Genomic DNA, 24757 nt, shown 5'->3' on the forward strand with positions numbered 1-24757 from the left:
TCACATAATACCTTGAAAAGTATTTCTCAAGGCATTATTTAGACCAAAAATCTTTAAATTCAAAAATATAATTTAACATTTTTGGTCCTATATGAAAAACAAATTTCGGCACCGAGAATCGACGCCAACTTCATGATAGTTGTAAACTTGAAAGTAGGTATGTTGTAAATTTTATTTTTTAAATAAAAGAAAATTCATTGTAAAATTTTAAACGACTAAAAATAATAAAGCAACCACAATAATTTCTTGAATAAAAATTTTTTTTTTATTTTAAATCACAAAAAAAACCTAAACGTTAGCAAAAATAAAATATATTTGAAAATAAATATAATATGGATTTTACAAATGTATACAGTAATTGTTACATTTTTGCAAATTTATTTTTAAAATATTTAAAAATTTGTACAAAATACAAGCATTATTAATAGTAAAATGGTAAAAAATAGTCAGTCCCTCTTTTAAAATTCATTACTATCTAAAATTAATATCTATAATCAATAATATCAAACTTTTCACATTCATTTATAAAAAGTTAGTTGAAATTTTTTTTTTGCACTCACAGACGGACAGACGTTTATATAGAAAACTATAATAAAAATCAATATAAGCTAATAGAAAAGAAGTCGTTATTACAACAACTAAATATGACACACATTTTTCTTAATAGAAATGATTTTAAAATATTATCTCGTTTGGAATAATTCGGAAACTAATAAATATAATGATAATGTGATGTAGAGTTAAGTACAAAAAATTGTTAGCTTATTTACAAAAAAAAAAATATATTTTTATCTGTTTAATATATATTGAACTTTTTTGTGTTCGTTTACAAAAAAAATAATATTTGTTTTCCTACCTAGTCAATATTAGCTGGGATCATTTTTGTTTTCGCCAGGACTTAGAATTTGTAATATGTACTGTAACATTTTGATCAAGTCTTTCTCTTGATTTTCTTCAGGCACTGTTATTAGTGTTAATTTACCGAGTACTTCCTGAATACTCTGAGCGAATCCCGTACTTCGAGCTATCAATTTTCCTTTTTGATTATTACTAATCAATGACCACAGCATTGAACCAACAACTCCAATTTCGACTGTTGAGCCGGTTTTAAATGTTGTGTGAAGAAGATTAATAAAATCCACTGCAAAAAAAAGAAGTTATTCAATAATTTATATTGGTAGAATATTGTCGAAATTTTTCACAATCTGTAGATATTTTTAGACTATTAAAAAAAAAATTGATTTTTAAACTTATCTCTAAAATATTAAAATGTGATACATTTTAATTATATTCTTTTTTTTTAGAAAGTTTATAAATATTTTTCTTTTATTTTTTTTGCTAAATATAAATTGTTTGAAAGTATTATGAAAATATATACCTGATGTTAAAAGTCGAGGTCGATTCGTTGAATTAAATGCCACATTTCTGAGGGTTGATAATGACAAAATTCGTGTCGATGGTGTGGAACATCGTGCCAATTGTATAAGAACATCCAAACCATCAACTGCCTAAAAATTTGAAAAACAAAAAAAAAATTTTCTCAAAAATAAAACCAATTAAATAAGTTTAGTTGTTTTAGTATAAAAATTCAAGCGTTTACTATTTTATGCAAATTATTGAATTAATATCATAAAATCAACGTATGTATTTAATAATAGAATATTTTAAAATTCTTACTTTTGAAACACTTAATTGTCCTTCCTCGTAATACGTAAAGTCAATAAGAAATTCGAGACAATATATTTCAACTAAAGGCCATGGTTTCACTCTTTTGGTACTTGTTGGATGAATTTTCATAAAAAATTGCAGAAGATTACTCTGAAAAAATTTATAATTTTACTGAATAAAATAGAATTTAAATTTTTCAAAATGTCGGATCCAATATGGTGGACATTTTTTTCAAATTCAAATTTGGATATTATGTATAAAGTTTTTATTATTATTTATTTATTTTTATATTGTATTAAATAAAAAAAAATTAATTTAACCACATTTATAATTATTAATTGCAATATTAATGTTTTTCTATTAATCAAAATTGAAGTAATTTAGTACCTTTGAAATTGCAACTCGGCATTCGTGATTATGAACCGAATTTCGTAGAGCATGAAATGCAAAATGTAATTTTTCGTTTTCAAATAATTGTCCTGCCTTTTCAATTTCCTTGCAGACTAAATGAATGATAACATGTATCAATGCAACAGTATTTGGTGTTTTTCGAAGTCCTGTCCCAGGTAATGTCGTAGTTAATGGCAATGATTGAGCGGCTGAGATTGATAAAAATTAATATTAGCATTAAAATTAAAATTTTCTGTAAACCATTTTTATTTTTTGTATAGATTTTTATGTATAAATAAAATACCTACAATTGAATTAAGATTATTTTTTAATTAAATCTTTTAAACTAATTGGAATTAATTTTCTCAATAATATTTTAAACAAATTACAATACAATTTAATTAATTAATTAATCAATAAAAAAAATTATAAATAGAATATAAGCAATATTTATTTCATATTCAATTATTCTGTAAATTCAATTCATGGTATCAAAATGGCGATACTAAAGTTTTTATTTATTTTTTTTTTTTTAATTGAGCAAATAAAAAAAAATAATTGAATTTACAAAATAATTTGGACATAAATCGATAAATTTTCTAAAAATATGTATTGTTTTGAATTTGAAAAAATAATATAAATTTTTTGATATTCAATTTATAAGTCTGTTATTTATGTACAAAATAAAGTTTGTTTACTATTTTATTAAAAAAAAATTGAAGAAAAAATTGAAGAAAAATATAAATTACTATTTTAAAAAATATAAAAATTAAAGAAATTATAACATTTTATTTTTTAAATATAAAATAAAAGAACATATTTCCTAAAATTTAAAGAACTGCTACTGATTGATTAATCCAAATTAGAGAATATAAAATAAAAATAATAGATTTGAAATAAATTTAAAATGTTGCTTGCAAAAGAAATAATTTTATTTTTACTTGTAGTTTCTAAACAAAAAATGTTTAATAAATCGTTTAGAAAAAATTGACTTTTAATATAATTTAGGTACTGAAAATAAGAAATTTCCTAACATTAACAAATTAATGCAGATAAATTTGCTAAAAGAAACTCTCAATTTTTTTTTTAAAGTTATATTTTACGAACCAAATATTTTATATCAAAAAATATATTTTAGAAATTTAAAATTTTTATAAAATATTTTTTTGTCCTTTTTCATTTTTATAGAAAAAAAAAATTTTTTTTTTTAAATAATTTATTTTTTTACAATAATTGTCGCGATTTAATTAGAAATTATGAAATTGGATAAATTATAGAAATCTGTGACTTGACATTTTGAAATGCAAATTGTAACGCAATAATTAATAATAATGATTAAAAAAAGAAAAAATGAACATACGAATACATATTTTTCAATTCACAATTTTTTAAAGATTAGTAACTGACCTTCAGGACAATCGGTGGTAAAAGTAGCAATCAGTTTCAATCCGGATATTAAAACGCTTTTGTGTAAAGCGATCCAGGCCCATAATTTATGTAAAACGTCAGCTAAACCAGCTTTTGCAAATATTTCTTTAACCTGAACGCTCCTGTACATGAAATTCATTAACAATACAAAAATGGCATTCACTTCATGTAACAATGGATGAACCTGTTGAAAAAAGCAAAAATATTAATTAAAAAAAAAAAAAAAAAAATTCTCACAAATTATTCACATTTTTAAAATCTATTTTTCATAATTTTATTCTTCTAATAATAAAATAGAAAAAAACTAATAATAAGGAAATTAAATTTTTTTTCTTTGACTTTTTACCTTTTTCTCACGATCAGTCTGACTTCTGTACAATTCAAATGGTTGAAGATTTAATTTCACGTACAATTCCTTGAGCATCATAAGTGAAGTTTCAAGTAAATCTTCTTCAATTGCCACATTTTTTGCCTCCACCGAAACGCAAAGTAAATTCGTTAACGTTCCAACAATAAGATCCTTGTCCTTTGATTGTTTATCGGCTTTTTTTGTTTTTGCATAGCTATGAGCAATAAATAAATGTAAAAGAATTTTACAGATCTCAGAGCCAATTGTGAGATTTTGTTGATTATTATCGTGATGTGATGATTTTGTGATGCCATTTGAAATTTTTTGCTCTTCACAAAATTCATTTGATTTTCTAATATGTAAATTGGAATTTTTTATTGACAATTTATTAACATTTGATAAAATTTTTTGCATACTGCAATCTTTATTTTTAATTGTCATTGAAGTGTGACTTGTGTCAAGAACTAATTTCAATGAGAATGTCCCTTTTTCCGTGTCTTTTTGCAATTCTTGTGACAATAAAAATGCAAGACATCCAATTGCACTCATTTGCAATTCAGATGCTGAATTTCTCATTGCCTCGTAAATTGAATTAATTACAATTTCTGGATTATATAATTCTAATGCCGTTTGCATTGTTTCGAGATGTTGATTTTCCGTTAATGAGAGGACGGCTAAAAAATTGTATATTTCTATCCAAAAACGATTTCGTAAATATATTAATCTTGGACTCACGGTATCTGAAAAGGAGAAATTGTTTTATTTATGTAAAAGTGCATAAAATATTAATTTCAAAAAAAAAAAAAAAATCATAATAATTATTATATGGAAATAAAAAGACGGAAAAATTTGAAAGAAAAATAGATAATTTTAGAAATTCCAATTAAGAGAATTTGAGAAATAAAAAACATGAGAATTTTATAAAAAATGAAAAGAAATTAAATTTAAAGGAAAATATCTTTAGTATGGAAAAAGCGACAATTTTAGAAATTTTCAGAATAAAAGGAGAAATTGCGGGAAAATTGAGAATTTTTTACTAGTTTCTAAAAATAATTAAATATGTATTATATAAAATTTATGAATAAAAAAAAATGAAAATTTGAGAGAAATTCGCTTTTAGAACGAAAATTTTTAATAATAAAAAGATTAAAAAAGATAAAAAGAATTAGAATGAATAAAATTGAAAAAAAATCGAAAAAGTTTTCGTTTTCTAAAAAAATTATCATTTATGGTAAAAAATCGAGATTCTTGTTCTGTTTATAAAAATAAATAAATGTTAAAAAAATGTTTCTTTTAATGAATGAAAAATTTTTTTTTTTACTGAAAAACAATGAATTGATACTTACAATAAAGTTTCTTATCGAGAAACGAAAGAAGCAGATAAATGGAATCTGGTGAAAATGAAACAACTGACGCAAATTCATTGCTATGAGTAATGCAATTTGTCAATACTGTACAAAGACTCGTGTACATTTCCAAAATATCACAATAATTTTCCAAACTTTTCTTGCACTCGATATTTTTTGGAATTTCCTTAAAGCAACTAAAAAAAAAAATAATAATATACGTATTTTCTTTTGAAAATTTTAATTTAGTATTTTAAATATAATAATAATTAATTAATTAAAAATTAATAAAATTTTTAATATTAACGTCATATTTTAAATTAAGGAAATTTTTTTTACCTGAATAAATACTTGTCTAATGAATGTTCGTAAATTTGTTGTATGATTTCGTGTTCTCCAACAATTATCAAACTATTCAGTAAATTGCAAAGTGAAGAAATTAAAGATGGAGTTGCTACAAAATGATGGTAATTTTCTTCATCCATTATTTCCGAGTCTTTCAAAGAAACTGTTAATATAATTATTAGTATTAATTAATTTAATTAAATTTTAAGATAAATTAATATTTAAATAAATTTATTATTATTTATTTCTTTACTTTTTTTTTTGTTGTTGTTAAATTTAAAACAAAATGGAATTTTATCTAAATTTCTAAAAGTCAATAAATTTAAGATAAAAATAATAAATTTCATTGAAATTAAAAAAAAAAAAAAAACTACAATACTCACGAATTTGTAAATCCTCTGGACAATTGTAAAGATATGAAATAGCTCTAGGTACCAATGAAAGACTCGAACTTTCGGCTGATTGTGTTTTTGAACTTTCATTTTGTTGAAAATTTAATGCCTCAGGATCTAAAGTAGCGCGCACATAGCAATTTGAACAAAGAGCACTTATTTCATAGTAAAAATTACTTTGCTCAATGTAAATAATTATTGCATTTGGTTTTAAAGAATCCACCTAAAAATTATAGAAAAATTAATTTTTTCTTCTCCCAAAGAAGCTGACAATTTTCATTCGATTAACAAACTTAGGTATAAATGTTGGGGCCAATAAATAATAAATAATAAAATTAAATTATTTAGTTTTAATGTAAAAATTTAAATTATTTAATTTTAATGTAATAAATTTCAATTACATATTTGATTAAAAAAAAAAAAGATTTGAATATTTATTCGATTTTACTTACATATTGATAAGCGGATGTATTGCAATTTTTAATCAAATTACTTAATGCAATGCACGCTTCCTCTTTAACAATACAACATTCTTTTTGATTTGTTATGCAATAAATGAGAGAGTGACATAATTCACTTGGAGCAAGAACAACGGCACTTAAAAGCTGTGAAGCTGTATGCATTCCACTAATTAAACCAGCAAGTAATTGAAAGGCTGATGCGCGTACTAAAGGATCTCTATTTTTCCACAACATTGGTAACCAACTCAATGATCTTCCCTCCTCATACCAAAAAGTTGTCCAAGACTGAGAAAAAGAAAACAATGCAAATATCACGATATATAAGAATATAATATGAAATTAAATTCTATATATATTATAAAATTGAATTAAAAATAAAAATTTAATTATACATTTATAATTGAATTATCAAATTGAATTCATTTCTTTTTAATTGAATTATCACGACGAATAAATTGAATAAAAAAAAATTAATAAACTAAAAACAAATGTTCTAACTTACACTTTTAGTTAAATTAATTTGCATTTGATGAAGTAAATGATTCAAGCAAATTATTGAATTTCTTGTAATTGAGAGTCCCATAAAACTGACGGTTCCCGCACCATGAAAAGAGATAATCAGTTCTATCAACGCATTTCCAAGACTTATTAGGACTTTTTTATGACCGTGCCATTGGCACTTGCCAATTAAATATGTTAAACACGTCAAAAGCCAATCAAGATACGCTAAAAATAAAGAAAAGAATTTTTTTTTTAAATTTAATTCTAAGAATAGAAATAATTACTATAGAAAGTTAAAGAAAGAAGAGGACATCGATGAAGTTTACAACGTTTACGATATCAACGATTTAGAAGATAAACAAATATTTTTTTATGAAAATTATTAGAATTTTTTTAACTGAAAACAGTTTTTGTAATGCTTTTCGATTAAACATTTTTAATGGAAAAATGAATGAAGAAACAAACAAAAAAAGGCGAAATGAAAAACAAATTAAAGAGGAAAGAGAAAAAATAATCAAGAAAGAAAAAAAAATTTTTAATTATTATTAATATTATGAATAACGAATTTTAATTTATTCAACTTATATACTTTTTATAAATTTATTCACTTATTAATATATTAATAATAATTACATTAAAGTTATCATTAATAAATTAATAATTATTATTTTATTAATTTTTAATATTTGTAGTATAAAATACATGCAAATTGAGAGAGAAACTCACCCAAGTTATAAAAATGTTGCTGATCACCAAAACACAAATTAGATACAACAAGTTCAATGAAATTAATCCAAGAATCCTGCGATTCATCATCTTCAATTGCATATTCTTCACTCGCTGAACATGATCTCGCTAATCGCAAAACCGACTGATGAACATCTTGATTGGCTGTATCTAAACTTCTCAATAAATCTGACAATGATTTTGTCATATTTTTCATTATTTTACAAAGCCATCCAGTTTTTCCTGTAAGTGAAGATTTTTTTTTCTAAATTAAAATGAAATTTTATTATTTTTAATTAAAAATTAAAATATAATAATGCTAAAAAAATCTTTAGAAATTTCATTTATTTTAAATTATACCATTTTTAATTTGATTCACGTAGACGTAGAGAAAATTTAAAACATTAACAAAAAGTTCACAATCTTCTCTACTTGCAGGATGAGAAAGTAAAAAACGTTCAAACGATTGTCCCCATGGTAAATCACTCATGTCCTCTAAATTTTCATATGTCATCATATGATATAATTTCACGTACCTGCAAAATAAAAAAGAAAATTATTTTCGTTGATTTCTTTTTTTTTTGCTTGAAAATATTACAATATTTTTTTTTTTAAATACATTGTTAAATAATCAAGCGCACAGGACACTCCATCGTGAGTTGTGGAATTTTGAATATTACGCAATTGTTGTTGAGATTGAAAAAATGCACAACTAAATTGAAGTGAAGTGAATTCAAATTCTCGTATCATTAATTTTTCCGCAATTTCACTATCGTTCACGTCATTCCAAGATTTCCATAAAATTTTACGTCCACCATTCCATTCCCAGGCCCAAAATATTCTCACAAAACTAATTGCCAAATTATTACTGCCATGAAGAACTAAAATGCATAGAAATTAATTCAATTTTTATAAAATATGAAAATATATTAAATTTATTTAAAAAAAAAAAAAAAAAACATTTCGAGAATTACCAGCAACGTCAGATCTTCGATGAATACTCGATTTCCAATGATTTTTACACACAAATGGAAGTTTCATTTTCTTCACTATTAAATATGGTAGAGAAATATTTAGTGGATTATTTTTATCCACATATTTTTCGCCCAATCTTATTATAAATTCATTGTAAACAAGTAGACACAAAAGTTGAGATGCATCAACTTTCACAGATTCATTATTGGGAAAAAGAAATAAACCTGAAATGTAAGTTAGTTGAATAATTTTAACAAAATAAACAAAATTATTTTTTATTTCCCCCCAAAAAAAAAAAATTATTAAATAAAATAATTTTTTCTTTTCAAAAAAATTTTTTTATACCTACTTCGGAGAATATTGAAATATAAATCAATTCTAGTGGATAATTCCCGACGAATTGAAGATTCTGATGCGCAAACCAATCGTAAAATTGTCAATATTGGTATAACAGAATCTGGATAGTTGTAATAATCTTTTTCAACCTAAAAATTTTTTTTTTAATGATAATTAATTTTTTGAAAATTTAATTTATTCAAAAATATTTCCATATATAGAAACATTGAGAATATCTTCAATGAATAATTAACAATTACCAATGCACTCGCAAAAATTTCCAATATTATCTTTAAACCATTTTCAGCGATGAAAAGTTTATGTAAAGAAACATCAGTCATCATTACACTAACTTGAATTAAAGCCGATTTTCTTATTTTTGGTTCAACGCTCGTTGTTTTTAGCATATCAAGAACGGACATTAAACTGCTTCTCTAAAATAGTGATTTAAAACAAAAATCAAAATATCAACTTAAAATTATGAGTCAAAAGTTCTGAACGTTCAAATGAACGAAATATTTTTTTCAAATATATATAAATTATTAAAAATTATGATGACAATGTAAAATTAAACAATTATTAAATTAATAACTTCGTTTTAGATATTTAAAATAACATTTTGTAGTAAAATTCGTACTTAAAAAAGTTGCAAAATAAATTACGTTCATTTGAACGTTTAAAATTTTTTACTCTTTTAAAATTAGGATAATTCATTATTTAATCAATACAATATGATTTAATTAAATAATAAATTAATTATTTAAATTATTAAATTTTTTTTAATACAATTTTCATTTTTAAAAATTTTTCAGTAAAATTCAAAATTTAATCATTTTTAATAGTAAAAATTTTAATACATCTAAAAAAATAATTAAAAAAAGAAAGAATAAAATTAAGAAGTTGAGAATCTAAAGAAATAAAAAAAAAATTATCTATGACTATGGGAATTGTAAATTACTTGATAACTTCCGTCGGGTCTTTTAAACGGAGCAATTCGATCAAAAATACAAAGAGAATTCAATGGCAATCCGTGCAAAGAGGACAATCTTGGTAATTTCTGAGTGGAGCCGTTTTCTTTCCCAAGTAACCAAATTAATCGACAAACTGCTTCCTCTCTTACTTCCGGATCAGGGGAAAAAAGAAGTCTCAAATTACCCTTTAAAACCTGCAAAAGAAATAAGTGTCAAAATTTTTAAATATTTATTTTTATTTCGAAAAAAACTTTTTACAATATTTTAAATAACGAAATGTATAACGTATAAATTCACAAAAAAAAGAGTGTAAAAAAATTATGGAAAAGAAAAGTAATTTTATTAAATTATCAAAATTAGTAAAAATGAAGTTTAACAGATGAAAAATATGAATGAATCATGTAAATAAAACAAAAATAATTGAAACTTTACTTTTTTTTTATTAGTAAAAAAATATTTTTGTGAAAATAATTTTATATTAAATTGCATAATCACCTCAATATAAGGAAGTTGAATATCATTGGAAATATCAGGATCGATCATTTTTACAACACATTGTCCCAATGGGGTTTCAGTGTTCCAAAAACATTGCAAAAGTGGCAATACAGGAACAATGGATTCTAAAATTTTCATCCAACCAGTTTCACCCATTTGAATTTTGCCCTTGAGAATATACACTAACATTTCCTCCGCCATATTTTTTATCTAGAAAAATATTTTGTGAATTCATTATTTTTACTTTAAATATATTTATATGATTTTTATATATTTGATATTTAATTAAAAATTTTTATAATATATTTTATATTCAAATAATAATTAATAATTATTATTATATTTAGAATATTAATATATATTACTATTATATTTGTAATATTAAATTAAAAAAACCTTTTCATTCTCGTGTGTTACGCCATGACAAATTATTTCAGTCATTATTAAAGGTTCAAATAAAAATCCCAAATTTTCCCAACTTCGTTTATCTCTTGTGAATTCAACACCTAAAATTGAGACAACAGCCGAATAACATTCTTGATACATGGAACATTGAATTTCTAAATCTGCATAAGCAAATAATCCAGCCGTTAATTTTGTTGCAATTTTCCTATCATCAGAATTAAGTTTGTATCTAGAAAATTACAGTAAGAAATTATATTGAATTAATTTAACAAAACGAACAATAATTAAATTAAAATAATATATTTATAAATTCGATCTTTTGGTAATTCGAGCGTTTCGAAATTCGATAAATTAGAAAATTCGAATTTTCTAAAACTTTTTATTAAATTGACATTTTGATAAATTGTTAATTGGAATAAATGACATTTTTTTAAAAATGAAAAAATTAGGATAAATAATAATAATTGTAAGAAATAAATTTTAGGTTATACAAATATTTTATTAAAATTAGTTTTGAGGAAAATTAAATTAGAGTGATTAAAAATTATAAATAAAAATGATATGAAAGAAATATATGTGCTGAAAATGGACCAATTTTAGTTTTTCTTTTTTTAAACTGGGGTAACTTTTTCTCGCGAATTCAAATCCGGTATTCGTTTACAAAAATAATCAAAATTAATTAAAAAAATTTTTTATTTTCCTTAATAATTTATTGCAAAATAAACTATTTCGTTTCTAAACTTTATAAATCGATAAAATTAGGTTCTAAATTCCATTATATAAAAAAAATGTTAATTTTCTCGAAAATGAATGATCGGGTTTATCGTTTTTTTTTTATTAAATTGAGGTAAATTTGAAATAAAAAATCTGTTTTATATCATATGAAATATGAATAATAAAAATATTTACTTTATTACATTAATTAAATGTAGGACAATTTAACATTTTCAATTCGTTGTCACTCTCATCAAAAATTATTCACAACTTCATATCTAACAGTCTTTAAAGCAAATAGTCGTTTCATTTTTTTCTGTATACATTTCAATGTTATCACCCAAAAATTCCTGTAATTTCAACTTGATTCTATCAATGCGCGGAATTTCTCCATCAATTGTAATTAACATTTTTTTCAAAGAAAACTGACACTCCTCTTCATTTTCATAAATTGCATTAATTATATGCTGCAAAACTGTACTCATTTTTTCGCCCATATGCGGAACTTTTGGATTACTTGAAGGAGAATAGTAAAATTTTTTCATACAACGAGCATGATATCGAGCATTTAATTCACATAAATCATTCACATTGTTCAATCGCATAAACACATTTTCATCAAATTCATGAAATTGTTCGTTAGCTTTTCTATTCGATATTTTATCCAAAATATTTTGTCTAGTGTTAATAGACCTAACAAATTTTATAGGGTTTTCTTGAAGTTGTTTATGTGCATTCTTACCACAGAAGAAACAATGTAAAGAAAAGTTGAAGTCTTTTGTTTCCAACCTTTGCCTTCGCTTTTTATCAGCAGACTCCTTTTTTGCCTTTAATGACGCATCAATATTCCGCTGCCTTACATAATATGTTTGGCAATTTTTGTGAATATCCAGAGATTTTACAGTCTTTAGGAACTGGTGCTTTTTGTCCTTCCTTTTGAGACTGGCAGCAACAATCGTCAAAAGAGAACGTTCTCCAACAGTTCTCAAGTCAGCTGGCAGCAATACTTTGTCGCAAAGATAGCATATCTTTTCTTCTTGTTTATTGGCCATTTTTCTGTGAAAATACTAAAAAAAATTAATTATATATACTCAAGAAAAAAGTTGGTTGAATATTAAGCATGTGCATAAACTTAAAATATTTAAATGTAAATTTAATTTTAACTGGAAACTTAAAAGCAATTATAGAATAATTTATTTATGGTTCAAAATTTTAAATTAAATATAAATATGAAGATGCAAAATTATGGGGGCGCATGATTATTCCATAATGTGAATCATTTAGAAATTTCATTTTATAGAATTTTATTAGATATAATTTTATTTTATTCGAATTTGTATTTTTCGAATTAATGTTTAATAGAATTTATATTAACCAGAATTTAAACTGAACAGAATTACTAAGTAATCAAATTTTTATTTAACAAAAGATTCTTTCAACACAATTTCCATTTAGCACACTTTTTATTCAAAAGAATTCTTCTTAACACCAATTTTTATTTATCAGAATTCTTATTAAACAGAATTTCGTCTAAGTTGAATTTTTAAATGACAGAATTTTCATTAAACCAAATCTTCATTTGTCCGAATTTTTATAAACAAAAAATGTCATTTAATATAAATCTTAAAACTTAGAATTTTCATTTATCCTACATTACAAATGGTCGAATAATCAAATGACAGAAATATTTCGGCGCCAATTTAAAAATTGACCAATTACAATTTTCTTGACAGTTTATGATTGGTCAATTTTAAAATTGGCGCCGAAACAGTAAATTAAACAATTATTAACTTCTTTTTAGATATTTAAAACAATATTTTTTATTAAAATTCGTACTTAAAAATGTTGCAAAAAAAATTTAGTTCATTTGAACGTTCAAAACTTTTTGCTCATCAATTTTCAATCTTAAGATTTTATTTATTTATTTAACTTTGTATTTTATAATTAATATAACCACATTTTAAATTAAATTATTCTGACATTAACTGTATAAAAAATTTGTTGAACTTTATGTAGAAAAATATTTATATGTAATTATGGATAATATGTAATGTAAATTTTTAATATTTAATTAAACAATTCTTTTTATTATTAATACTTACTCAATGCACTTGGATGAAATATTTCTCGGCTTCACTTCATATTAAATCACTCTTTATGCAGAAAATGATTAGCGCAATCAAATTATCGTTGTAAATATTGCAATAAGCAATGTATTTTTGCAAATATTTTATTGAGAAAACAAGTAAAAATATTATTTAGTATTTATTTTGTATACATAAACACACTGAACAAAAAATTATTTCATTCAAATAATCAGTTGCTTGCGACTATATAATATATATTATCATGATTAAGGTTATGTTTTGATATTATTCATTTATTCCGGTGGAGAATTTCAGTACGGTACTGATTTTATTATTGTTGTAAACCACCTGCTTCTAGTGGTGGGGATAGCTAACAGACAGCGAAGGGTTAGGTTAGGATTTGTCAGTGATGTTTTAAATCACGTTTAAAATAATATGTAAAAAAATCTAAAATCTACCACGAGTGAAGGATTCCTTTGTTTACTATAATATTTTTTGTTTATACCATTGTCTACTTAATTATTTATTAACAAGTGTCGATGTATTAAAATCTATAACATTCTATTGTTCGTCTGCTTATAATTGCAAATATGATTAGAAGCCATAAACGAAGAAGATTTTATTTAGATACGAAAAAAAAAGTTCAAGTTTTAAAGAAAATAAAAGAAGGTGTCAGTATGGATATTATTTTACAAGAATGTAATATAGATTCAACGTCCTATTACAAAATATTGAATAAGGAGTCGGAAATTTTAAAGAGTTTTAATAATTTAGAAAATGAACACCGAAATTTATCTGAACAATTCAATTGCCCTGATTTGGAGGTTATTCTATTAAAATGGTTTCAACAAAAAAGAGATATTCATAGAGGATATCTAAATTCATTATCCAATCAAATTATGAAAGAAAAGGCGCTATTGTTTAATGAAATGCTCAATGGTCCTACCAATTTTAAAGTAAGTAAATATGACAATTTGTATATTTAAAGGTTATGTTTATGTTTTGATACACCATTTTTCAGAGTATAAATTAAATTTGTATTATTTTTAAATTTACAATTTATATATAAAAGAAATTAGTAAACCAAAATAATGTCGGAATAATAATAATAGAGTGAACACTAAAATTTGCGAACAAAGTTCAAGACTATGGTTTTTTCTGGTTTTAAAAAAAATTTCGAAGTTTTTTAAATTGATATTTTATCACATAATTTTAAATTAGTAATGAGCCAAAAGTTTTTAACGTTCAAACTTAAAACAATATTTTGTAATAAAATTCGTACTTAAAGAAATTGCAAAAAAAATTTTGTTCATTTGAACGCTCAAAACTTTTGGCTCATAATTATGTGTATTAAAACGTGACTTATTTTATTTTTATTTTTTATTTTTATATCTACAAAAATTGCGTTGAAAAACCTAAGATTTGATGCAGTATTACCAAAAAAAAAAGTTTTTTTTTAACGAAATTAATTATAAATTTTATCAGTACGTCAAATGAGAAACATAACTTTTTATCATTAAAACTCAAAAATTTGATAGTAATATCGTTTAAAAAAAATTTTATATTTTTTTGTTGAAAAGTACGTTTAAAAACACACATTTTGAAAAAAAATACTTTTAAAATTGATGCATTTTTAAGGAAGTTATGAGCATTCAAAAATTAAAAGTCATGAAAATTCTCCAATTTTCAAAATTCCATAACTCGAAAACGGCTTGCTAAAACGAAGCTGAAGTACGCAACGTTTATGATAAACGATTTTTAAAGAAAAAAAGTTTTTTAAATGAAAAATTCTATAATTTTTTGCCTAAAATAAAAATATTTCTTGTAGTTTTCATTAATCAACAAATTATATAAAAAAAATTTTTTTATGCAAAAAATTAAAGAATTTTTATTTTTAAAAATTATTTCTTAAAAAATCGTTTATCATAAACGTTGCGTACTTCAGCTTTGTTTGCTAAAAAAAATTTGAAAAAATTCATGGAAGCTAGTCTCAATTAGTACTAAAAGAAAAAAGAAAGTCTCAAAAAAATCGGAGATGCAATTGCAGATGGACTTACACTTTGGCGTGAAATACATCATATATAAAAATAAATAAAATATAATTTTATAGGCAAGCAATGGCTGGCTGGACAATTTTAAAAAAAGGAATGGAATTCGAAATTTTGAATTGAAAGGCAAATTAAATAATTCGGAAAGTGTTAAACAATTTTCTATTTATTTAAGGGAAAAAATTAATTCTGAAAATATTCCTTTGGAAAATGTTTATAATGCTGATGAATCCGGCATTAATTGGAGAACATTAGTGTCTTGCATTTATTCTCAGGAAAAAGAAAAAGAATTTCGTACCAATATTTCAGAATCCAAAGATATAATAAAAGATCGTGTAACAGCTTTATTTTGTGCCAATGCGAGTGGAAATAATCGAATTCCACTACTAGTAATTGGAAAAGAAGAAACACCTGATTGTTTAAATGATTTATCATTGAAAACTGAAAATGCTACATGTTTAAAAATGATAAAAAATTTTGGTGTTTTTTACACAAATCAAAGTAGCGCATGGATGGATAAAATTATATTCAAGCAATGGTAATTCATAGAATATTTATAAATCTCTTTAATAATTGAACCTTTAATTTATTTTATTACATAAAAGTATTTTGAAAAAATTTTGCAAAAATAATTCATTTCCTTTATAAGGTTAAAAATTAATTTTTTCAACGTTTCACCTTAAACGTAGTAACTCTTAATCTATTTAAACCTAAATTTTTTCTTGTATATTATTAAAAAAACAACGATTTTTTAATACTTAAAAAATTCAAATATTATTTTATATATTTTGCAATTAAAATTCTTAGAAAATTTAAAGGTCAAAGTACATAATTTTCAGAAATTTTTAATAACTTTGTTCGTTAATTTAATTATTCAAACAATTATCAAATTAAAAATATTGCTTTTAATACATGAATTTTAATTTTCATAAAATTGATTTATTCTTAAAAAAGTTGTTCATAAATTTTTTAAAAATATAATTATTATTATTATTAAAAATTTTGACTAAAGATATTTGAAATTTCAATTTTCTTCAAAAATTAAAATTAATTTTTTCTTAAATTTTGTATAAAGTTTTTCATATATTCAAATTATTTTCAAAATTTTTCAAATGAATATCTTCTAAAATTTAATTATTCACCAAAAAAAAATGTTAAATAAAGTCGTTAGTCAAATTAATCATTTTTAATGATTTTAAAAAAATTAACCAAAAGTTAAATTATTACGTCTATAATGTTTAGAATGTTCATGATCAATAATAATTAAAAAAAAAAAAAAAAATGTTTTTTCATTTGGAAAATAATAATTTATTTTTTGGCTACAAATTTTTCTTTTGAAAATTATTGTTCAAGAAACGTAACAAAAAATTTTTCAGATAAAAAATTATAATAATTTTTATAGAAAGATATTTTTTCTTCTAAATCGTTGATCATAAACGTTGTGAACTTCACCGACGTAAATTAGTTAAAAAATTTTAATTAAAAATTCTCTAAAACTTAGAAATTCATAAATAGTTTTTAACAATTCTTTGTCAAAATTATAATTTCAAATCTCTTAAAATTTAATTAATTCTAAAATTCAATTATTTAACAAAATTTTAAATAAAACATTTTTTAAAATTCAATTTTTGTCTGTAATTTAAAAAAAATCTCCATTAATTTAAATTTAACAAAAATTGCAATTTAAAATTGATTGAAATTCAATTATTTCTAAAAATCTAAAGTGTAAATATTCAAAAATTAAAATATGTCAATTTGTTGTTTAAATCAGAAATTTAATAAGTTTTTCTTATAAATTTTTATGAATTTTGTCAACAAAATTTTTGTTATTTACATTACATTTAATTCCTTAGATTTAAATTTTTCTACATAAATTTAAATTTTAACCGTTTGTGTTAAATTGAGATTTTATAATATTTCAAAATATAAATATAATTTTAGAAAATATTAATAATTAATAGTTTATAAGATGAACACATTAATTATGATTTCGATTAATGTCGTTGTTGATTAATTTTTTCAAAAAATTATATATAATTTTTCAGGTACAAGGAGATTTTCATTCCACATGCCCTAGAATTTCAACGTAAATCGGAAACAAAAGGGAAAATTCTCCTAATTCTCGACAATGCACCATGTCATCCATCGCGCGATGAATTAAATGCAATTAATGAGAATATTGAAGTTATCTATTTACATTCCGACGTAACTGCCACAATTCAACCAATGTATCAATTGATATCATTTATAAAAAAATATTATCAACAAAATTTGTTACGGCGTCTATTATTATTATTTGCCAATAGTGAAAATGGTGACAATAATTTTCAACGAATTTTCAATTATCGTGATTGTTTTGAATTTCTGAATGATGCATGGAACACGTTACAATTTTCAACTTTACAAAATGTTTGGAAATTTATATTAGATAATGCATATCAAAAAGATGAAAGCAATTTTTCAATTGCTGTTGAGGATATGGTAAAATTACCCGACGAAATTACCTACGAATTATTTCATACTTTGTTCAATTCAAATTTTACAATGAAAAAATCAATTGAAATTTGTCGAAATTTGTATGAATCGATAAATGATGATGACTGTGGCTGGGAGCCATTGTCGGACATTGATATTTTAAATTTTGTCATTAATGAAAAAGAGGAGGAAAAAATAAGAGATGAAATTGTCAATAATCAGAGATTATCAGCCAATGATAGTGATAATTTTAATTCTACAAATGACAATGTTGTGACAAAATTAAAAGAAAAAAACACAGACAGTGATAGTGAACAGCAATTTAATGATATAAGAAATGTGATAATAAAAGAGGAAATTATTTTGGATTCTGACACAGTTATCGAATCGAAACATGTAACAACTGAACAGGCTTATGACAGTATAGTAATATTGAAAAATTGGATGAAATCGTCGCGAAATATTTCTGAGCAACATCTCAAGTATTTGGAAGAAGTACAGAGTATTATTAGTCAAGAATAAATTTTATTCCTCTAAAAAAAAAAAGAAGAATCTACGCGACACTTAATTTTTAGTGTTGAAATGTAATATTTATAAAATTCTACATTTATTATTATAAAAATTAAATTGTGTATATATAATATTAATTTTGTTAAAAAATATAATAATTTAAAGTTAAGTTTGTTATAAGCTTATTTTACTAAATTTTGAAATTATATGATTTTCTCAGGGTGCCCACCACTTTTTTGTTTCAAAATTCACTTGACTTTACTTTATCAAAAAGAATTTTTTCTTGACTTTTTACAATTTTTTTTTTTTTTTTTTTGCGATAAGTTATTAAAATAACAGGTCTCACTGCATAAAATTTGCTAAAAAAAAGGGGGGAATAGGGGAAATTTTGTTTGGAAAAAGGGGAAAAATAGAATAAAATCTAAATATATATTTTCCTTAACCAAAATGCTTTAAAGTTGTTTTAAATTACACTATACCGGTGAAAATTTTGAGACCACCCATTTTCTTGATGAATAAAAAACATTTTAATGTATAGGAAAGTATAAAAACCAAAATTTTTTTTCCAAATTTTTTAAAAGATGATAAATTTAAAGAGAAATGTGAGATTAAAAGGAGATATTTTCCTAGTATAGTAATTAATTTTTTTTTAAAATGTCATTTTCAATGTTTTATAAAAATTTGAATTGCATACATCTAATAAATAAACGCTTATTATTTTTTAAACTTAATTTAAAATTAATTTTCCACAGAATGAAAATTACTTCTAAACTAATTTTTTTCTTGAAAAATGCAAGTAATTTTTTATTTTATCAAACCCAAAGACCGTCTTGTAAAATATACAAAATTTGATTTTATTCATTTTTTCAAAGAAACTGAAATTTTTAATTTAGGTATTTAAATTAAATTTAAAAAGAAATTTTTAAATTAGTTTTTTTGATAAAAAAAAAAATTTCCAATTTTCTTAATTCAGGCCTCGGATTGAAAAAAGTCGAAAAATTCGTGAAAATCGGAGACTTGCAATTTTTTGATTCAAATTTGGATTTTTAAAATAAATTTTTTCTTTAATTACACTAGAAAAAAAATTATTAATTTACCCGCAAGGTGTGAAAACTTTCATTATTGATCGTAGATAAATAATAAAATAAAAATTAAAAATAAATAATAATTATTATCTATTTAATTAATAAATTCGTAAAAAGAGAATAATTTTGGAAAATTTGCATCCCTATAAACAATAATATAAATTTTGATGAATTGAAATTTCACAGGCCTCTCCCAAAACTGAAAATTGTTGCGTGCGCATCGTTTCAAATGCACTTTGTTCCTGCGACGATGAATGAACAGAAACAGAAAGTTGTTGTTGCTGTTCTGTTGTAAACTGTCAGTTTAATATTATATTGTTTATTAATTTCTTATCGTTACGAGGGTCGATGTATAAAATTCAGAACACTTTATTTTCGTCTACATTCAAATATGAACAAAAAGCGAAAAAGAAATTCAGAGTCGACAATTATAGAGAGTTTTAAAAATCGAGAAAATAAACATTATAATAGATCATGGAAACACATGTACGCACCCAATTTGGATAATGCTCTAATAAAATGGTTTCAACAAAGAAGAGATATTCATCCATTATCCCGTACAATTATTCGAGAAAAAGCAATATTATTTAATAAAATGCTGAATGGTCCTCCCGATTTTAAAGTAAGTTGAAATATATATACCTGAACTAAATAAATAAGTTTGTAGGTTATGTTTATATTTTGACATACGCAAGATTTTTACCCTTTTTTTTACAATTAAATTCTGTATTATATTTTTAAACCTACAATTAATTTTCACAAAAATTAAGTGAATTTGCAACATTGATAATAATTGTATGTGTAAATAATAATTAATTAGTAAAAAATAAATTCAAAGCTATATAATATTAAATAGAAAATGTTTAAAGTATTTTGCTCTAATTATTTTGCACACTTTTATCAAAAGGATATAGGATACATAATTTTTAAATTTATTCTCAAAAAATTAAATTAAAAAAATTTTAGATTCTTAAAGTATTATTTAATATATTAATTCTTTTTTTTAAATTCTCAAAATTTATTTTTACGAATAGAACAAAATTCTCGACTTTTCCCTCAAACTCTCGTTTTTTTTTTTGGAAATTCGTAAAATATTATTTTCTTTAAATTCTCTTTTTCTTATTCTTTTAAATTTTTTCCTCTAAATATTTTTTTTTAAATTTCTATAAATTTTTTTTCCTTAAATTTTTTCAACATTTTTTTTTTTACTTTCATTTTTCTAAATATTAATATTTTAAAAGACAGTTGCTTTTATTTAGTTTTCTCCAATATATGAAAATTTTAATTCCGTTAATATAAAAAAAGAAGAAAAGAAATTATATGATCAAAATTAAAATGCATTTGTCAAATGAAATTTCGTTTAAAAAAGAAAAGTTTGTGAAATAAAAAATTTTGTTAAATTAAAGTTGCATCAAATTCAAATATGATTATATAAAAAATAAATCAAGTAATAATTCGATTAAATGTAAAATTGGTCAATGGGAAATTTAATTCCATGGATATTATTGTATAATAATGATAATCTAATTTTATAGGCGAGCTACGGTTGGCTGGATAAATTTAAAAAAAGAAATGGTATTCAACTTTTTGAAATAAAAGGCAAATTAAACAATTCGGAAAATGCAAAACACTTTTCTATGTATTTAAGAGATAAAATTGCTTCTGAAAATTTATCATTAGAAAATGTGTACAATGCCGATGAATCGGGAATTTATTGGAGGACATTGGTGTCTTGTATTCTATCTCATGAAAAGGAAAGAGAATTTTGTCACGATATTTTAGAAGCCAAAGATATAATAAAAGATCGTGTAACAACTTTATTTTGTGCCAATGCCACTGGAAATAATCAAATTCCACTATTACTAATTGGAAAAGAAGAAACACCTGAATGTTTAAAAGATTTATCATTGAAAACTGAAAATGCTAGATGTTTTAAAATGATAAAAAATATTGATGTTTTTTATACAAATCAAAGTAGTGCATGGATGGATAAAATTATATTCAAGCAATGGTAATTTATAGATTATTTATAATTAATTTTAATTTAATTAAATATGTTCAAAAATTTAATTATTTTCAAAATTATTATTCAAATTTTGCAAAAACTTTATTTTTTCTAAATTTTGAATAAATTCATCAAAAATTAAAATTATAATAATGTCAAAACTTTTAATTGAAACTCTTCTAAAATTGAATTATTTCTATTTAAAAATAATTACGTTAATTTAATTGTTTAAATAATTTTCAAATTAAAAAAAATTGCTTTTCAGAAATTAATTTTAATTTTCAGATATTTTATATTATTGAAAAAACTGTTTATAAATTTTTCAAAAATATAATTATTATTATTGAAAATTTTGATTGCAGATATTTTAAATTTCACTTATTTTCTAAAATTTTAATTAATTTTTTTCTGAAATTTTGTATAAAGTTTTTCGTACCATTCAAATTATTTTCAAAAAATATTCAAAGGAAAATCCTCGAAAATTTAATTATTGACAAAAAAAATGTTAACTAAAGTCCTTAGCCAAATTAATTTTTTTTAAAAATTTGAATAAAATACACCAAAAATGAAATTATTAGCTTTATAAAGTTCACAATGTTTATGATGAATGATTTTAAAAAAATATATTTTTCATTTAGAAAATAATATTTAATTTTTTTCTAAAATTTTTTTTCTTAAATTGTAGATTGAGAAACGGGACAAAAATTTATAATAATTTGTACAGAAAGATTTTTTTTTTTTATAAATTGTTGATTATAAACGTTGTGAACTTCAGTGACGTCAATTATTTAAAAATTTTTAATTAAAAAAATTCTCTAAAACTCAATTATTGTTAAAAATACATAAACAATTTTTAACAATTCAAATTTGTGAAAATTATAATTTCAAATTTCTTGAAATTTAATTAATTCCAAAATTCAATTAATTAAATGATTATGATTTCGATCAATGTCGTTGATAAATATTTTTAAAAAATTAATATATAATTTTTCAGGTACAAGGAGATTTTCATTCCACATGCCTTAGAATTTCAACGTAAATCGGGAACAAAAGGGAAAATTCTTCTAATTCTTGACAATGCACCATGTCATCCATCGCGCGATGAATTAAATGCAATTAATAAGAATATTCAAGTTATCTATTTACATCCCAACGTAACTGCCACAATTCAACCAATGTATCAATTAATATCATTCACAAAAAAATATTATAAACAAAATTTGTTAAAGCGCCTATTATCATTTGCCAATAGTGTAGACGGTGTCGATGAATTTTTACGAATTTTCAATTATCGTGATTGTTTTGAACTTTTGAATATTGCATGGAATACACAACAATTTTCAACTCTGCAAAATGTTTGGAAATGCATTTTGGGTGATTCTTATCAAACAGATGAGAATAATATCTCAACTAATATTGAGGATACATGGAAATTACCCAATGAAATTACCAATGAATTGTTTCAAATTTTATATGGTTCAAATTTCACAGTTAATGTACTTAAAGAGATTTGTCTAAATTGGTATAAATCAAAAGATGATGATTGTGGCTGGGAGCCATTGTCGGACAATGATATTTTAAATTTTGTTATTAATAAAAACGAAACGATAAATATGAGTGATGAATTTGTAAATAGTGAGAGATTGTCAAACAGTGATATTAAAAATTTTAATATTAGAAATAAAAAAAAGAAGACGAAAATAATAAAGGAAAATAGTGACAGTGATTTATCATCGTCAAGCAGTGATGTCGTGCGATTTAATGACACAATTGAAATAGAGAGTGTGATAATAAAAGAAGAAATCATTTTGGATTCAGATACGATTTTCGAATCGTAATATTTTTAAATTGTAATTAATTTTTCATCTTATTTATGCGTACAACTTGAAAATATATTTATATTTATATTTAAATAACAAGAAAATAAAATATTTCACATTCCATGTGAAAATGATTTAAAGTTCGTTTCGTTTCATTTAAAAGTGGTTTAATTTTAATTAAGTAGTTAAAAATTTTAGAAAATATAATATTTTGAATGTTTAATTCTATTTTGATTTAAATTTTTTCTATTTTAAACAGTTTTTATTTATTGTCAATTTATCGAATTTTTATTTTAACGAATTAAATAGCAATTCAGTTAAATAACAATTCGGTTAAACTGTTATAATTTTTTTTTTCAACTGCAGAAATATATATATATACTTTTTGTATTGAACGACAAAAATTGTAGCATAATTTAAAATTTTTAACAATGTTGGAAAACAAATTTTCATCCCTAAAAAAACTAAATTTAAATTAACTAAAATTTCACTTTCCCTTAAATACTCATAAGAAAGACGGATAAAAAGAAAAAATTAATTAGTAATTTAAAATAATTTGCTATTGTATTTAGTAGTTTAAAAATATTGAAACTTTCTAGTATCCTTTAATGTGAAATTGTAGAAAATTTTAATATTTTCAACAATATTTTTTTCTTAGTAAATTATAAAAATAATTGTTAAAAATTACTCACTCATTTAATCGTTGTAGAAAGGAAACGATGACTTTAATTAGTCCCAAATTTTTGTGATAAGAAAGACTCAATTTCGAAGAGTAAATCAGTTTTAAAGTTTCCACATGTGATTCATCTGGAGAACTTTTCAATAATAATAATGCGGCTTTCATTGATTTTATAATCGTTCGTGTTTCGTCTAATAATTTAATACATTCCACTTCTTCATTTCCAGAAAATTGCTGAAAATAAAAGAAAAACATTCGAATTTAATTATTATTTATTTATTTATTTACAATTTCAGATAATAATTATAATAAGAGAAATTTTTAGTGATTTCTGTTGATGAAGAATTTCTTAGAAATCACATAGAAAAATTGAATTCCAAAAGTTTTTAATTGAAAAATGCTTTCAGATAATTGAATTTTTGAAGAATATTACAAAAATAATAAAAAATTTTGCAAATAATTAAATTTCAAGTGATTTTGAATTAAAAATTTTTAGTAATTTTATTTGCTAATTTTTTTAAAATTTTATAAACAATTATTAAATTT

The 24757-nt window shown here is 22.5% G+C and overlaps 4 protein-coding genes across 5 annotated transcripts in view; 2 read left to right on the forward strand and 2 right to left on the reverse strand.

Annotated features, from left to right (window-relative positions):
- Nucleotides 1-358: 358 nt before the first annotated feature.
- Nucleotides 359-24757, reverse strand: part of LOC127286023 (rotatin) — a 29746-nt gene continuing 5347 nt past the window's right edge. Inside the window, exons 9-29 of the mRNA XM_051312302.1 lie at nt 24225-24445; nt 10780-11017; nt 10384-10593; nt 9876-10082; nt 9178-9351; nt 8931-9066; nt 8581-8805; nt 8226-8487; nt 7967-8142; nt 7607-7849; nt 6882-7105; nt 6371-6664; nt 5910-6141; nt 5521-5689; nt 5182-5378; nt 3833-4575; nt 3466-3670; nt 2056-2267; nt 1678-1818; nt 1379-1508; nt 359-1141 (exon numbers count right to left, since the gene is read on the reverse strand). Coding sequence (XP_051168259.1) covers nt 867-1141; nt 1379-1508; nt 1678-1818; nt 2056-2267; nt 3466-3670; nt 3833-4575; nt 5182-5378; nt 5521-5689; nt 5910-6141; nt 6371-6664; nt 6882-7105; nt 7607-7849; nt 7967-8142; nt 8226-8487; nt 8581-8805; nt 8931-9066; nt 9178-9351; nt 9876-10082; nt 10384-10593; nt 10780-11017; nt 24225-24445 — 4914 coding nt within the window. The 3' untranslated portion in view covers nt 359-866. The remainder of the gene's footprint in view (nt 1142-1378; nt 1509-1677; nt 1819-2055; nt 2268-3465; nt 3671-3832; nt 4576-5181; nt 5379-5520; nt 5690-5909; nt 6142-6370; nt 6665-6881; nt 7106-7606; nt 7850-7966; nt 8143-8225; nt 8488-8580; nt 8806-8930; nt 9067-9177; nt 9352-9875; nt 10083-10383; nt 10594-10779; nt 11018-24224; nt 24446-24757) is intronic.
- On the reverse strand, nt 11676-13849 carry LOC127286039 (uncharacterized). Of its 2 annotated transcripts, none has more exons than XM_051312321.1 (2): nt 13605-13849; nt 11676-12569 (listed from the first exon to the last, which is right to left on the reverse strand). In XM_051312321.1, exon 2 carries the CDS (start codon nt 12552-12554, stop codon nt 11781-11783), a length of 774 nt encoding a protein of 257 aa, XP_051168278.1. In that variant the 5' UTR covers nt 12555-12569; nt 13605-13849; the 3' UTR covers nt 11676-11780. The 2 variants fall into 2 exon arrangements, with proteins under 2 accessions (XP_051168278.1, XP_051168279.1); XM_051312322.1 differs by having other exon boundaries at nt 11676-12558; nt 13605-13848.
- Nucleotides 13996-18791, forward strand: LOC127286028 (jerky protein homolog-like). The gene is made up of 3 exons (XM_051312310.1): nt 13996-14545; nt 15700-16175; nt 17683-18791. Exons 1-3 carry the CDS (start codon nt 14180-14182, stop codon nt 18632-18634), a joined length of 1794 nt encoding a protein of 597 aa, XP_051168267.1. The 5' UTR covers nt 13996-14179; the 3' UTR covers nt 18635-18791.
- On the forward strand, nt 19946-23672 carry LOC127286030 (jerky protein homolog-like). The gene is made up of 3 exons (XM_051312312.1): nt 19946-20329; nt 21243-21718; nt 22707-23672. Exons 1-3 carry the CDS (start codon nt 20099-20101, stop codon nt 23548-23550), a joined length of 1551 nt encoding a protein of 516 aa, XP_051168269.1. The 5' UTR covers nt 19946-20098; the 3' UTR covers nt 23551-23672.

Source organism: Leptopilina boulardi, unplaced genomic scaffold, assembly GCF_019393585.1.
Source record: "Leptopilina boulardi isolate dan_hultmark-lab unplaced genomic scaffold, ZJU_Lbou_2.1 LbouV2_342, whole genome shotgun sequence".
Taxonomy (NCBI): domain Eukaryota; kingdom Metazoa; phylum Arthropoda; class Insecta; order Hymenoptera; family Figitidae; genus Leptopilina; species Leptopilina boulardi.